The sequence below is a fragment of the Phocoena sinus genome, chromosome 14 (assembly GCF_008692025.1).
Source record: "Phocoena sinus isolate mPhoSin1 chromosome 14, mPhoSin1.pri, whole genome shotgun sequence".
NCBI lineage: Eukaryota > Metazoa > Chordata > Mammalia > Artiodactyla > Phocoenidae > Phocoena > Phocoena sinus.
The window spans coordinates 56,551,699-56,566,495 of NC_045776.1; the positions used below are offsets into that span (position 1 = coordinate 56,551,699).

The 14,797-nt window shown below is 43.7% G+C and overlaps 1 protein-coding gene across 10 annotated transcripts in view; it reads right to left on the reverse strand.

Moving 5' to 3' along the window:
• Positions 1-14,797, reverse strand: part of EPB41L3 (erythrocyte membrane protein band 4.1 like 3) — a 221,909-nt gene that overhangs the window by 19,709 nt on the left and 187,403 nt on the right. For 7 of the 10 annotated variants that reach the window (XM_032602978.1, XM_032602982.1, XM_032602975.1 and 4 more), the window contains exons 12-14: positions 13,747-13,967; positions 4,563-4,616; positions 773-964 (exon numbers count right to left, since the gene is read on the reverse strand). In XM_032602978.1, the coding sequence (XP_032458869.1) occupies positions 773-964; positions 4,563-4,616; positions 13,747-13,967 (467 nt within the window). The remainder of the gene's footprint in view (positions 1-772; positions 965-4,562; positions 4,617-13,746; positions 13,968-14,797) is intronic. The other 3 variants (XM_032602981.1, XM_032602979.1, XM_032602980.1) reach the window with 2 other exon arrangements.

Here is a 14,797-nt window from a genome sequence, read left to right on the forward strand (position 1 = left end):
TGAAAGACAGATAAAGTAAGATGATGTGTAACAGCTGACAGTAAGATTAGTACCACTGCCACTGTGGGTCCCACACGATGATGGGAGCCTTGAAGTAGCACCAGCGGAATCCTCTACCTTGCTGTACATTTAAAGAGCGATTTCCTACATGGAAGACTTACTCAAAAAGACATTCTGGCCTTTACTTTCCCTATTAAAAACCAAATAAAAACTGATTATAAGTCATAATATAATATATATGTTTATATATATAAATCAGTTAAAATAACCAATTTTGAAAAATATATATATATGCTATAAATAAAAATGAAATAAAAAACTGAGCATACCCGTAAAAACCTGGTGTAGTAGTCCCAGAGTAAAGTATGCCCTGAAATGTTATCAACTTCATAACTGTTTAGTCAAACATTAGACAATCTCAATAGGCATGCTCATCTTGCAATTGATGAGAAACAGTCATGAATTTTCAAGGCATTTCTTAAAGTAGCGGAAGTACATTCAGAAAACCTGTTGGTTCAGTAATACAGTAGGTCAATGTCTCCCAGCTGTGAATCTAGAATAAGCAGATCTGAACCAGAGTTTCCTTGTTCGTTCCAAAGCACCACGGGATGCGATTACTCACTCCTTGGCCACCTAACATTGTACTGGCTATACACAGACAAGGGGTGAGATTCTCTACTCAGAAGCCTGCCACATCCTTTCCCTGCAGACCCTGCAGAGGAGCGAGGCTAGTGAACAGAAGACAAGTGCAACCCAAAGCCTGAATACCGACCTCTTCAGGTACCAGCGGCTCGATCATGGGTGCCTCCTCCTGCCGGGCGGCTAGTCGCACGGGGGAGGTGGAAAGCCTCTTTTCCCATTCGTTCGTGATGGCAGTGTCTGTGGAGGTTTCTAAAAAGGTTCTTTTCAGCTCACTAATATTGGTCTGATGTTTCATCAGGTCATCTTGGGTTTTATCTAGCTCCTATATTCAGAACATAAAGAATCCAACAGTCAACATTTTACGTTTGTTTTCCTTTCTGCGTGCTCTCTCTCGTTTTAAAAGTTAGGTCATTATCTCATTCGTAGTCAAAATAAAAGAATTCTGAGCAGGGCTCATGACACTACCACAAACACTCTGGTGAAAATGTGATATTTCCGAGGGAAAACAAAATCTAGTTCACGCAAGCATAAAAGTCAAAAGTTTCAAAGGTCAACTGTTAAGAGTGTAATTCACATGTAACCAGTGAATTAAAATAAATACACACGGAGGAAAGGGGATCTACGTCTAGGAGAGAGCAAGGAATCAGAGGAAGCTGAGAAGTCGACCGCACGTATTCACAGGTGAGAACACACCCTTCATGCATCATGGTACGAGCCCACAGGTTGAGCCACTAAAGAAAAACCAACACACACAAGCATGCACTGGTATATACCAATACCAACCTCTAACATAAGATTACTATGTTTGACATACACATTTTCACCCTTTATTCGCTTAATCAGACTATTCTGAAAAAAGTGGAGAAGAAAGGAAGGTAAGGGACATGGTAGTCACATGAACAAGTGCCATCCTCCACACCGCACCAGCACACAGTCACCACCACGGACCATGCTGCAGGACCTGAACACCACAGACAATGACGTATCACACGCTGGTTTCTGAGGTTGTGTTTGATTTTGAATTTTCTACCTGTGCCTTGAGCTCTGCATCTTCCTCCTGGTCCGACTGCCAGCATCAAGAGAGAGTGGGAAATAAAGTCTTACCATGCCATCGACTCTAAGATGGAAGGATGGCTCTACATAAGCCAGCTACATGGGGGCGCTAGTTTGCTCTTATGTGAGAAGGCGTTTCTTTCTTATATATAAACCACAACGTTCTCACACACAAATTGTGAGCCTTAATAAGAAGACGGGGGCAAAAGATTCCTTGCCCCTTGGGTGTTTGACATTTTAACCTGGACACTTCCAAGCACGATGAACCCACACGTGCGCTTGGGAGGACTTGGGAGGACAGCTAGGACTTGGCAGGCTGTCCTTAAAAGACCTTAGCGACGGTTCAGGAAGTGGGGGAAGCCAACATCGAAATTAAAATTCACAAAAACGGCTATGAATATCCAATGATGAGAGCTCCCTTGGAGTGTAGGAGCCCTCACAATAATCCTATGAGGTTAGCTATTATGATCCCCAGTTTGTAGACCAGAGAACTGAGGCACAAAGAACTTAACACAGAGGTTCCCACACTAAAAAATTTCTTGGATCTTTGAATTTCTTGAACCCACCTACTTAAAAACAAATTTGGGAGAGGAGAGGGCTGATACGGATGGGGTAAGTGAGGAAATTAAATAGACCACCATCAACTACAAAAATCAACTATAAGACGCGGTCCAGAGTGAAATTATGGGTGACAAGTGGGTGATTCCAGAGCACATGGCCTTCAGCAAATGGATCACTTTGTCTGGGTCTCATTGGGGACCAGACTCTCTAACCCACACGCCCCACCCTGCACTGCTGTTACACTGGCTCCGGAAAAAAGAGAAGGGGGAGCGTTTATAAGAAGCGTTAGAGGGCTGGAGGCATGCTGATTCTACAGAGGTGGTGGGTTCATAGCCCTTCATTTTATTTTTAAGCTTCACAACCTATCTATGTTATACGTCTTCGTTTGCATGCTTCAAATGTTGTATAACAAAGTTTAAAACTGCTAGAGAAATTTATAGTATTTTATTTTCTCACAGCTGAGTCATTTGTTTTTAACATCTTTATTGGAGTATAATTGCTTTACAATGCTGTGTTAGCTTCTGCTGTACAACAAAGTGAATCAGCTATATGTGTACATATATACCCTCCCTCTTGAGCCTCCCTCCCCCCCCGCCCCATCCCATCCCTCTAGGTCGTCACAGAGCACAAAGCACAAAGCTGATCTCCCTGTGCTATGTAGCAGCTTCCCATTAGCTACCTATTTTACACATGGTAGTGTATATATGTTAATGCTACTCCCTCCAATACCGTATATTAACGCATACAGATGGAATCTAGAAAAATGGTGCTGATGAACCTAGTGGCAGGGCAGGAATAGAGACGTAGAGAATGGACTTGTGGACACAGGGAGGGGGAGGGGAGGAGAGACTGGGACGAATTAAGAGAAATTTAAAGTAGTAGTATTAAAATATTTTTCATTTACAGCATACCTTAGGATTACAGTGAAATTTACTGAATGTATCAGTAGTTACATATAACTAATTCTTACAAAATTCAGATGCAATTGCTATATTTGGTGTAGAAAATGATTACCCTGTAATCAGTTTATATGTGACTGCTTAAAAGGACCAGTATGATAGTTTTACAGTATTATCTCTAAATTAAAAAATGATGACTTCCAAACTTTGAACTGAACTCTGGCATTTCCAAAGGAAGAGGCAATTAAACTCCATTTTGAAATGTTTTTCTGAACGTATTTTCAATGAAGTGATGTATAGATACTACCCATAACATTTTTAGTTCTTCCTAAATACCCAACTAGAAAATATTGTTATGACTGGATAATGGAAAAAACAACCTAATGTTAAACACTATCACAAAGTAAAAAAAAAATTCTGTTATTAGCACTTTAGGAAATGAACATCTTGACTTCCATTACTATAGATAAATATTGTTTTTACAGAAATTTTAATTAGTTACTGGTAGAGAAGATTTAGAAAACAACGTAAGCCACACACATATTTAATGAACCCTAAAGAATTAACAAAGGATAAATAAGAGCATAGTATCACTGGTCAATGTGATAATTTTTTTCCCAATAAAGCACTGACAGTAATTTGTTCATTTTCTTTTCCTTGGAAAATTCATTTCTTTTGAGTGACCCAGACTACATCCAGGCTATGAAAAATGAGTTAAGTAGTATAATCTTAACAAGCATTTTGACCATTTGGGATTTTAAAGTATATCTGTACCTAGTCAATAAGCTAATTACACAAATTGTACCACCCACCCCCAATTATGGCTATCATGCGTAAACATTTGGGATAAGGGAATACATTTTAAAAAAAATATACAGACTACTGCATATAAAATAGATAACTAATAAGGACCTACTGCATAGCAGAGGGAACTCTACTCAATACTCTGTAATAACCTATATGGGAAAAGAATCTAAAAAAGAGTGGATATATGTGTATGTATAACTGGTTCACTTTGCTGTACACCTGAAACTAACACAACATTGTAAATCAACTCTACTCCAATAAAAATTTTTTAAAAAGTATTACCAATTTAGCCAAGGGTTCTCAAAATGTGACCCTGAAATGGATAGAGTCACTGTCACCTGGGAACTTGTTAGAAATGCAAATTCTCCAGCCCTACCCCAGACCTTCTTCTGAATGTGAAACAGGAGGATGGGAACCTCCAGATGGCTCTGATGCAGGCCAGAGTTTGAGAACCACTGGTCTAGGCAGTAGAATATATTTAACTCCTACTCTTAAAAGTAGAATTTCTCTCCACCCTAAGAGGCAATATGCAAAGTTCCTAAAGGCAGAACCAGCGTTTTTGTTAGGCAACGGGCGGCACCCCACAGTGACTGTACCAACCTCAGTGGCGGTGGTTTCCCCATCAGCCGCGGTGTCCGTGCGCTCACTGTCGGTCTGTGGATCACAGAGGTGATCAGGTTCCGGGAGGAAGGCAGGAAGAGAAAACAAACCATCTCGTCAAGCGGGCAAGCCTGGGGCCTACAGTTCAGTCCCTTTTTCTGTGATCTGTATCGCACTACCTTCCCAACAAGAATGCAGGTTCAAACAAAAGCCAAAGAAAGGCCAGAGCTAGGTTCCATCAGCAGAGACACTCAGAGGAAGACCAGAGGCACACGGCCTGCGTAACCACAGGACGTGTATTAGCCAAGCTGACATGTCTGCTGCCATGTCATTCTTTCCCCCATTTTTAACTGAAACCCCTAGAAAGAGCTCCTAGAAATGTTTAATGCAAATAAAATTGCTGTTTATATATTTTTAAAAAAATTCTAGGAATAGGTCACATTTGAAAAGTAACTTCACATGTCAATTTAAATAAAAAACTGCTATTAACAGTCACTGGACTTTCAGCCCCTCATTTACACCATTTTGGTAATTTGCATCCATCTAAGACCATCAGGCTGTCTGCATTACCTTTTAATTATAAAAAGCACATGCCAGTGACTCACAGGCATATGTTCTATATATGAAAAATGTAACTCAATTCTCAAGTAGGATTGCTAACTAGGTATTTTTTAAGACTATATGTTGTTTATTTCGTCCCACCCTCCAACAGAAAGAGGTATAGAGAAGTATGTAATTAAATATCTCGTTCCAAAATAAACATTCAAATGAAGCAAATAATAGTAATGAAAAATAAGGAGAGAAGGACGGAGAGAGACATCTACTTGGACACAAATAAAACAAAGCACAGCATTTGACAGAGCCTAGGTTTTCAAGGGAGAATTACAATAGTAATTTCAAGACTGATTTTTAATCTGTTTTTATAGCGGTTTATGATTTACAACAAAAACTCTTTTTTTTCTGGAGGAGAGATGAGCCACAGCCATTGACATTGGGACATCTCAACGTCCTATATAATATTACCTGACTTTCCCTTCTCAACTCTCAAACTAGTCATTATTAAAAGTCCTTCGAGCAAAGTTGTGCGATTAGTAATTTGTCAACAAAAATCCATACTGGAGGCCCTAAGGTTGTGAATCTGTCTCTTAAAATAATCTCTCATTGCAAAGACCATGGATTACCAGCGGGAGGGCTGGGACTGTGCTCTTTGTGTCTACATGACTCTGGCTGGGTTGAATTCTTGATCCTCTCCCAAACTTTCATTTTCTGTATTCCTAAAAGAAAAGGAGTTGGAACTCATATGCTTGGCCTGTGCACCTGAGGTCTCCATCCTGGCAATCTGCTCCTGTGTCTAAGGGAAGTCCTCTTCAGTAGGTTGGTAAAGAAAGCATGCTGAGAGCTTTCATGACCCGACCACCTTGGCAACACACCTGGAAGGGGGTGGCTATTAATTTTCTTATCGGGGTGATCACTGCTAGGGCATTAGCATGGCTTCACCAACTGACAGTCTAGGGCAAGGCCAGTTTGATTTAGGAAGAGAAGCAGGTCACTGTTCGAGGGGATGGGATAACCCGAGGAAACCTTAGGCTTCCAAGAACCAATAAGAACGACTTGGGCTCAGTGTGCTAACTAGTTGTGTCAAAGGCCTCGAAAGTTCTTGAAAGTTTTTCTCCTCCTACTTTGATTATTTCCCTTATGGCTTTAGAATTCACTTCAGCAGCTTTCCAGGCATCTTGGCACTGGAATTACCGCCATGGTTAAGAGTGAGGGGGTCTCAGGACAGACTGACATCAGCTCAAATCCTCTGCTATTTATTTAACTCTGTGGCACAGGGGGCAGGTTTCATATTTTAATCCCAATTTCCTTCTTGGAAAATGGGGAAAATCACAGCCCTAACTGTATCAGGTAACAGATACTAAGTCTTTATGCGATGCCTGACACATACACACAGCTAAAAATGCCTATAAAAATCATAAATATTGATATCAAAATAGTACTTCCTAAGTATTGCTATTATTTTTCCTAGCTATACACAAATAAATAGCAGCTTAGGCCATATCTAAACTCCCTCAATGCCCTACTCAGCACCTAGTCAGTCAGTCATTCAACAAACATAGTACCTGATCAATATACAGTTAATGACTGAAGTATTAAAGGCTGAATAAAGCAGCTTTTATAGCAACTTTTATTTATATAATATCCTATGTCTAAGAAAAACTGCAAAATGTATGGCATGCCATGGACTATCATATAATGTGTTTACACCATCTAAAATGTTAAATCAAGTGATCAATCTTTTCCTCTGGACTTCATCCACCTCCTTTCCTGGTATTATCAAAAAATTCTTCACAAGTTGACACATAATTACGGTGAGCTAAATTCATCTTACGTCTCTGGACAGACGTAGATGATTTAGTGTTCGGCCCCTCCTTATCTGACCAAAATTCTAGAAGGACAAATGAAAAAAAAAAAAGCTAACAGCTCTGTAGTTTGAAATGATTACAGCTCTCTGCACTGGGTTTCACTCTTGAGAAGGGCTGGGACTAATTAAGCCACCACCACACGTGACAGATGTAAGCAGTGATGATAAAATATTTAAAAAGAATTAGAGTCATTAGTGATTTTGCAAAACCAAAGTGACGGAGCTGAACCGTATGTTACAAAGTCACCCGGTTTAGCTGCCAAAGCACTTGAGGCCCAGGGAATAAAACAGGCCGTGTCAACAAATGGCGAGTGTTTTTTTTTTTTTTTTTTTTTTTTTTTTTTACCTGAATGACCTACATCTGAGTTCTCTAGCTCAGCTTGAACCAGAGCTCACAGCTCTTAACACTTGGGGTTGAGACGACATTGAACAGATGGCCAAATACAAAGTCATGTGGCAGGACAGCCGTCATGGGTGACCGAGGCTGGAGCAGAGGACAAGAAAGGCCGCCTCGGCCAGAGCTGGTTCACGGTCTCAGAGGAGGGTTTGCATGTGGGGGACACCAGCCACGCGGCCTCCAGCTTGCGAGGAGTAACTGCTGTGATTTGTTTTGCTGATGTAATGCAGACATGCCCAAGTTGAACATTAATTTTCATGCACTGATTACAACAAGATGTACACCCTGGATTAGGCACAAGATCTGTGTGGTTTGCTACATGAAAGTTCAGTTATTTAAAATGCAGAAAAACATAAAATGGCAATCTTTTCACCTTCTGTTAGCTTGATGACTAGCTCCACTGCTAAAGGAACGAAGATGAGCAGGTTGGAAACCAGCTAATATTATAAACAGTTTTTGTAGATAATACTGCGTTCGTCATAACTGTAGGTTTGGACCTACGTTATTTGATTATGTTGCTACTATGAGAAATGGTGATATTCAAACCTAGGATTTAGAGTGGTTTTTCTCTTAAAATATTTTCCACGTACGAAAATAGCTACACATAGATAGATTTGGAGCTAAGTCACAGAGGATCCAAGAACCTTGCAAAGGGCTCTTAGGCAACATCAACTTGAAAAGCCTAAACTTTTCTTGGGAACGTCTTGGAGACCATTCCCACTTTTTTCCCGCTGCTGCAAAGAAACAGTCATAATACCACTAAATATAGATACGTACCTCACAATGCTATCTACTCACAGGTGCAGCTCGGATTACCATTTCTAGCTGAGCATAGAACTGAATAGACTTTCCTTTTTTAGTGTTGCTTTGACTTTGCGATTTTCTTTTTTAATGCTAGGTGTATTGGGTTTGGCTCCTGACACAAAACCCTCCAGAACTGCTGGAGGAGCCGGGGGCAGGCGTAGGCAGGAGGGTGGGTTTCAGCCAGGGGCCTGTTGGCACTTCTGTTCTTTTCCCCTGCGTTCTATTTAAAGGCTGCACAGAGGGAAACCGCTGGGCTGTTCACAGGGCAATGGAGTGGAGGGAAAGGGGAGCAATTAAGAGGAAACACTACCTGCTAGGATGTCACCTCCCCCAATGGCTCGGATGAGGGACGGGGGACTGACAGGCAGCCTGCTTTCACGGATGGAGGCTGAAGGCTCAAGTCCTTTCCTGGTCGCTAGCCACAGAGGCCCATCCAACTTCCCCAGCCTCACGCCGGAACTGAGAGAATGGGTGCCACCCAACACATGCCTTGGCATTGCTCGTGTTCATGAAATCTCAGCCCATTTTTACAGCGTATGGAAACCTAACAGGAGTCTTTCCTGATTGTGTTTGGAAACTGCTGTTTTCAACTGCCGCTCTTTCTGGTCCTGTTTCTGGCCCTGCCGATGACCAATGTCACGGAGCGTTTTAAACCGCTCAAGCCCCTCTTTCTGACCCAACACACCCACGGGATCGGGCTCCCCTCATGGAGTAACAATGACCGTCTGGCAATGACAATCAAAGAGCAGCGGGGGCATTTCAGAATCTCCAGGGAGGAGAGGGAGGCATTTACAGTCTTGGAGAGCTGCCCCGAGGGTGGTGACGCACCTCGACGACGGCGGTGCTCTCTCCCGCCGCGCCCTGAGCATCCTTTACCTGGTGCGGATCACCACTGTGCATCGTTACAGCAGGGTACATTTTGGTAACTTGCCGCCAATCTAGTTGAAAGTTACCCATCCGTCTTCCGTGTCATTCCCTTTATTGAATGAGAACTGAACAGAGCCTTTAAGTCGACCCTGAGTTCTTACGTAGCTCACGGGTTGTTTATTTACAGTTGGCTCACGGCTGAGTCCTCCCCCACCCGCTGGAGTCGGTGGGGGTTGGCAGTGCGGTTCCGGGCCGGGCTCAGCCTGCTGCATCCACATGGTGTTGTGCCTAACCCCGGGGCCGGGTCGCACGCCCTGCACACAAAACCTCTGCACAGATTGGCACAGACGATAAATGAGGCTCTGAAAGTAGGACCACTATCGCAGCAGCCGTCTGAGACTGTTTCGGACCGCGGCCCCGAGCACGACAGGGACGCGTGTTCTATGCCGCGGTACACACCTCTTCCTCTGAACTGTCACTCGGGTCATTGTCTAGTGAGGCACTCAAGGAGGCCGCCTTGGGCTCCAGGCAGCAGAGGCACAGGGCCAGAGGGAAGGAGAGAGTGAGGGCGTATGGCACTGAGAAGGAGGCGGAGAGCAGGAAGAAGAAGATGAAGAGCACGCAGGGCACCAGAGAGGGCGAGCGGATGGGGAGGTAATGCCGCAAGCTCTGGGGCAGGATGTGGCTCTCGGAAAGGTTGGGGAAGGACAGGTAGCCATCGTCATCCAGGAGAGAGGGGAAAGACTCGGGGAGTTGCAAGGAGAAGGAAAGCAGCGTGGCCCCTCTGCCCGGCCGCTGTTTGCAGCTAAAAGCCACATCGTGGTCCCCCAGGCACGGCTTCCCTCGGCCGTCAGAGTCCGAGGTGGGCTCCCCGTGCAGCTGCCCGGGGTCTCTGGCCGGCTCGACCCCCGACGGGGGGTGCCCGTTCTCCTTACACCTCCTGCGGAGCCCTGTGGGAGATGCAGGGGGAGAGCGGGCTGATGGGGGGGAGGGGGGACATGAGTCAGTGCCCAGCCCGGGTGACTGATGTGAGAGAGACAGCGAGAGAGACAGAAAGCAGCGAACAGAGGTGCAAAGGGACAAAAAGAAAACTGCAATTAGTTAATTTTCTTATGGGTACCGAGAAAAAAATTGTCAAACAAGAATTTCAGCACTAGGGTTGTTGGTGAATTTTAAGGTATTCAAGCGCATGCCAACACTGCCACGAATGGCCATCGTCTTCCCATTAGACCCTCAAGTCAAACACAGGGTGGGCTTGAAAAAAGAATCAGAACCGAAGATATCTGTGGGTAATCTCAACGACTACGTTTCATATGATCCAAAACTTCTGTTTAGACCAACAACTCTAGAAATTTTTAGGATGCCGAGAGCAGATGTAACTCTCTGATAACTTAAAACCAAGACTTTCAATAACTTCTCCTAATCTCCAGCTACCAGATCTGTTACTAGGGTTCAGTTAGATTAAAATGACAATGAACCCAATTTTTGATTATTAAAGACAAAATCTCTAGCGTTACTTTTCCTTGGTTAGTCAGTTATAGCCAAAGCAGGTGGGTTTCCAAATCACGAAGTTTCTGACCCCACTCCTACCCATAAGCAGCTCCAATTAGGTTAATTCCACAGTGAGCACCGTAGGAACCTTACCTGTCCATAAAGCACCGAGGCTCTTCTGAAAACTACTGTTTTGGCCCCTTACCCATAATGTACACGGGCGAGCTTAAAGAAGTGGTTTCTAACAAGCTAACTAGCAAAAAAGGATGTGTCTTCTTGTGATGCGGTTCATCAGCACTCACTTTGCATTACTTGTGGTCCACAAATAATAGAAAGATACAATTCCCCCACCTTCCGGTTTTTCTTAGAGGAGCCGTAGGCTTAAGCCGCCTGGTTTGAGTCCTTAAGGGGACGATCAAGGCAGGCAACCCCACAATAGTGCTCCTGGGGAGAGGCATGCAGGCTTGTGCAGGGCAAGTAAGGTTCTTTACACCCTTCCTGGTCCCCGCAGTCTCCGTGACCACAGCCAGCTTTCTCTGCAGGTGGTGGAGGGATGCTGAGTGAGAGGGGTGGGAGAGAGACAAGCAAATGCCAAACAGGACCCAGGGCCAGCGTGGAAGCTGCTATAGCCGAGTTCAAGACAAGGTCACCTGGAGCCTGAAGATGACTGAACTTCTGCTCGTGTGTGTGTGTCTGCGTGTGTACTCACATGCGTGTTTCTGCCTAGTGTCCTGAGAGCATGGACATTATCTGGTCTGCTTTGTGATGGTAATCCAACCCTGGCTTGGTAAATATAGAGACAGAGGGTAAGAAAATGCACAAATAAAATTATATCATGGATCTAGTAGAATGTAGAAGTGTCTTTTTCGGTATCAGACAAGTATGTCTTTTCCTAATACTCACATCGGACATTAAACACTGTGTCTTAAACAAGACGCTGCCCAAATCTCACTGAGCTGAGAATAATGTACAAGTTACAAGCCGCCTTCTGCCCGTGGAGGCTGCCCCGTCAGCTGGGGTGATTGTTAGTGGGGAAACACACCTCCTCTCAGAGGAATCTAGGGACCAGTCGCTTAAGAACTATTTTCAGTAATACATTTTCATCTTGGTTAAAAAATAAGCGCCCTCTACGTTACTTTTTGAAGACAGAGAAGAATGAAACGACGGCTTCATCTTCCATGTTGCTGATTAGAGTGGTTTTTAGAGCGGCTTTTTTAAAAAAATTAATTTTATTTATTTATTTTTTGGCTGTGTTGGGTCTTCGTTGTTACGCCAGGCTTTCTCTAGTAGTGGTGTGCGGGCTTCTCATTGCGGTGGCTTCTCTTGTTGCACAGCATGGGCTCTAGGCACGCGGGCTCAGTAGTTGTGGCTCATGGGCCCTAGGGTGCAGCAGGCTCAGTAGTTGTAGCTCACGGGCTTAGCTGCTCCGCGGCATGTGGGATCTTCCCGGACCAGGGCTTGAACCTGCGTCCCCTGCACTGGCAGGCAGATTCTTAACCACTGCGCCACCAGGGAAGCCCTAGAGTGGTTTTTAAAGACAGCTTTGCAGCAGGGGAGATGTAGACAGCCCTTCACCTCCTTCAGCACAAGGCCTCAGCCACGGCCTCTCAGAAGGCATCAGGGTCACAGTGCTGGCTTCTCAGAGGCTCCGACTCTAAGAGAACAGTCTTCTTGGTCTTTCTAATCTCCCATGGCATAAAAGGCACCCAGTGATGCTGGCTTAGGGCTCCATCTCATGTAAACAAATCGCTGATCTTTTAAAATCAAACAAAGTGGGAGTGGATCGTTTATGGAGCAAACAAGTCATTTACTTTTATGGGGCACTTAATCATATTTACACATCCCTCAGAATGGAGTGTTGGCCTGGGCGACTTTCAGAAATCATGGGACACATTGGCTTTTCAAGTATATCATCTTCTGATCGTGACCTAGTTAGAACCCGCCTTAAACGAAAAGAGTGTAAAAACAAAATTCAGAACAAAGCGCATTTTAACAGCAAAAGTGATCCAAATATCCTTGCATTATGTCCTATCCTGTTTTTATTTTTGTGTTTGGCAAAAAAATAATCTTACCCTAAAAAAGGATGATGGACTGGGTCATTGGGATAGTCTAACATAAACAGAATGATGGTACGTTTGCCAATCTGCCCATTTAGAGGTCACTGTTAAATTCTTATCCAAAGGAGCATTTTTCTACAGAGTCCCAGCTGATTCTCTGCCCCGTACTCTGCATTTGAAGAGCCCACGTGCAAAAGAGCACTTTTGAATCAAATTTACCTAAGTTTTAGCATAACCTCTAAGTTATACGGCATTTTTATTCTGCTGTTTCCTTTCACTCTGTACTCTGTACATTCCAAGACCCACTCTTGTTTTTCCATTATTATTATGTATAAACCTCCCGGCATGTTCTTTGACTTTTAGGGAGCTGCTCTGCGACATACAAAATCCCGAACCAGAAGCAGGTTGTCTACATGTTTTTTGACTTTCATTTTCCTGAAAAGTTGCTTTATAGTGATGGACCTCCAGAAATAAACATAATATTTAAAAATAAATTGACTTTTGGATGAAATGAAGTGACCAAGTTCAATGAATAAAACACCCTGGAAAAATTACTGCCAAGTTCGCCCTCCGTCTTCCCTTGCAAACTTCGGCCTTAATATCCCTTTTCCAAAACACATCCACTGGCTACTCTGATGGTTAGGTTAAGATGATAAGACTGAGAGAGAGAAACAAACAGTGGAAACAGTGTATAAGTATGCAGGCTGTGGTCACTCAGCTACCAGCGGTCAGAAGAAGGGCAAAGCAATTACTGTGCATCTAGACAAACACACAGCCCTGGGTAGGAGGATGGGGCCAGAAACAAAGAAAACGGCTTTAGTGACAGTTCTGAATTGTGAGCCCAAACAGAAAAGTGTAATTCACTACCAAACGTATTGTTAAGATCTACAGACAGGACAGCTGTCCTGAAAGTCTCACGTAGCACCTCAGTTGTTCAATAAGAATTTCCCGAAAGTTAGAAAGGGCTTTTGCAGAGGAAAAGTGTTGACAGAGGACATACTAATTTAAAAGTTGACAACACGAAGGTGACTCATGCCGAGATACGGATTAGCCTAAGTCTTATTCACATTCCTGGCTTACGTCCTCAGTCTTATTCAGGAGTTCTTTAGAGAGTGCACAGGTCGGGGAGACAGCAGGGAGATGTACCTTTCCCTCGGGCCGTACGGCAGCGACGGGTGTGGCTTCCTCGGCCTTTTGCCGTCTGTCGTCTTCCTCGCCCCGCTCCTCCTCTGCCTTTTTCTCCGGAGTCACAGTGGTGATCAAGTTGGTCTGAGAGATGCCCTTTGTTGTTATGTACTGGCCAGTACCAACCTCTGCAGCAGACACAGAATCCTTCATGTATATTTCATGGTTTTCATTCACTGATGCTAAAAGCAAATACAATTGGAGAAATAAAGACCAAAACAGTTAAGTCAGAAGACAGACAGACACCACCGATTGCTCCCGTTACAGCAAAAATCCCCCCATAAAATACCAGGTTTCTCTTCAAAAGACAGGTCAGCCCTGCAGGTACTCTCAACTAAGCAACGCCACAGATTCATCCTTCTGTTGTCACCCATAAGTGCGTTTAAGCGTGATTTCAATGCTCATCTCTCAAAGCCACCAGAATAATTTCCATCCACTTCTCAGGCTCTCTGGTGAGGATGTGTGTGAGGGTGGAGGTGAGTGGAAGGATGCGGGGCTGAGTGGCCACCGAGGCTGTTACCCACAGAGTAACTGGCGGAGCACCAGACACTCGGGGCAAGCTCCACAACTAACAGGAGACAGACAACTGCCCTAGCGCACTTGACTTTAAACAGAGCTTTGCAAGTGCCACTCATTAAGGAGCACTGAAATGTTTTTTTATTATTATTATTATTACTATTACTACTACTATTAGTGCTTGGAAAGTCTATCGCTTCTACAATATAAAAGCTACACAAGTAATAATGAAAAGTAACCATTTACTGGGCAGAGATTATAGAATTCAGATGGTAACTCTGTTCAACTGAAGTGCAGAAATGTTTTAATTTCTACTGTGCTTTAAAAAGACTACCACGATATGCATACATTCATTCATCTCTAGTATTTTGGGAAAACAAGACAAACGTTGCTAATGAAATTCATGCAAGTGCAAAGCACGCAAACGTAAGAGAGAACACCCAGCCTTTCGTCTCAGCTAAAATGTCTCAGTGAAAGAGATGCTTAATTTAGTTAG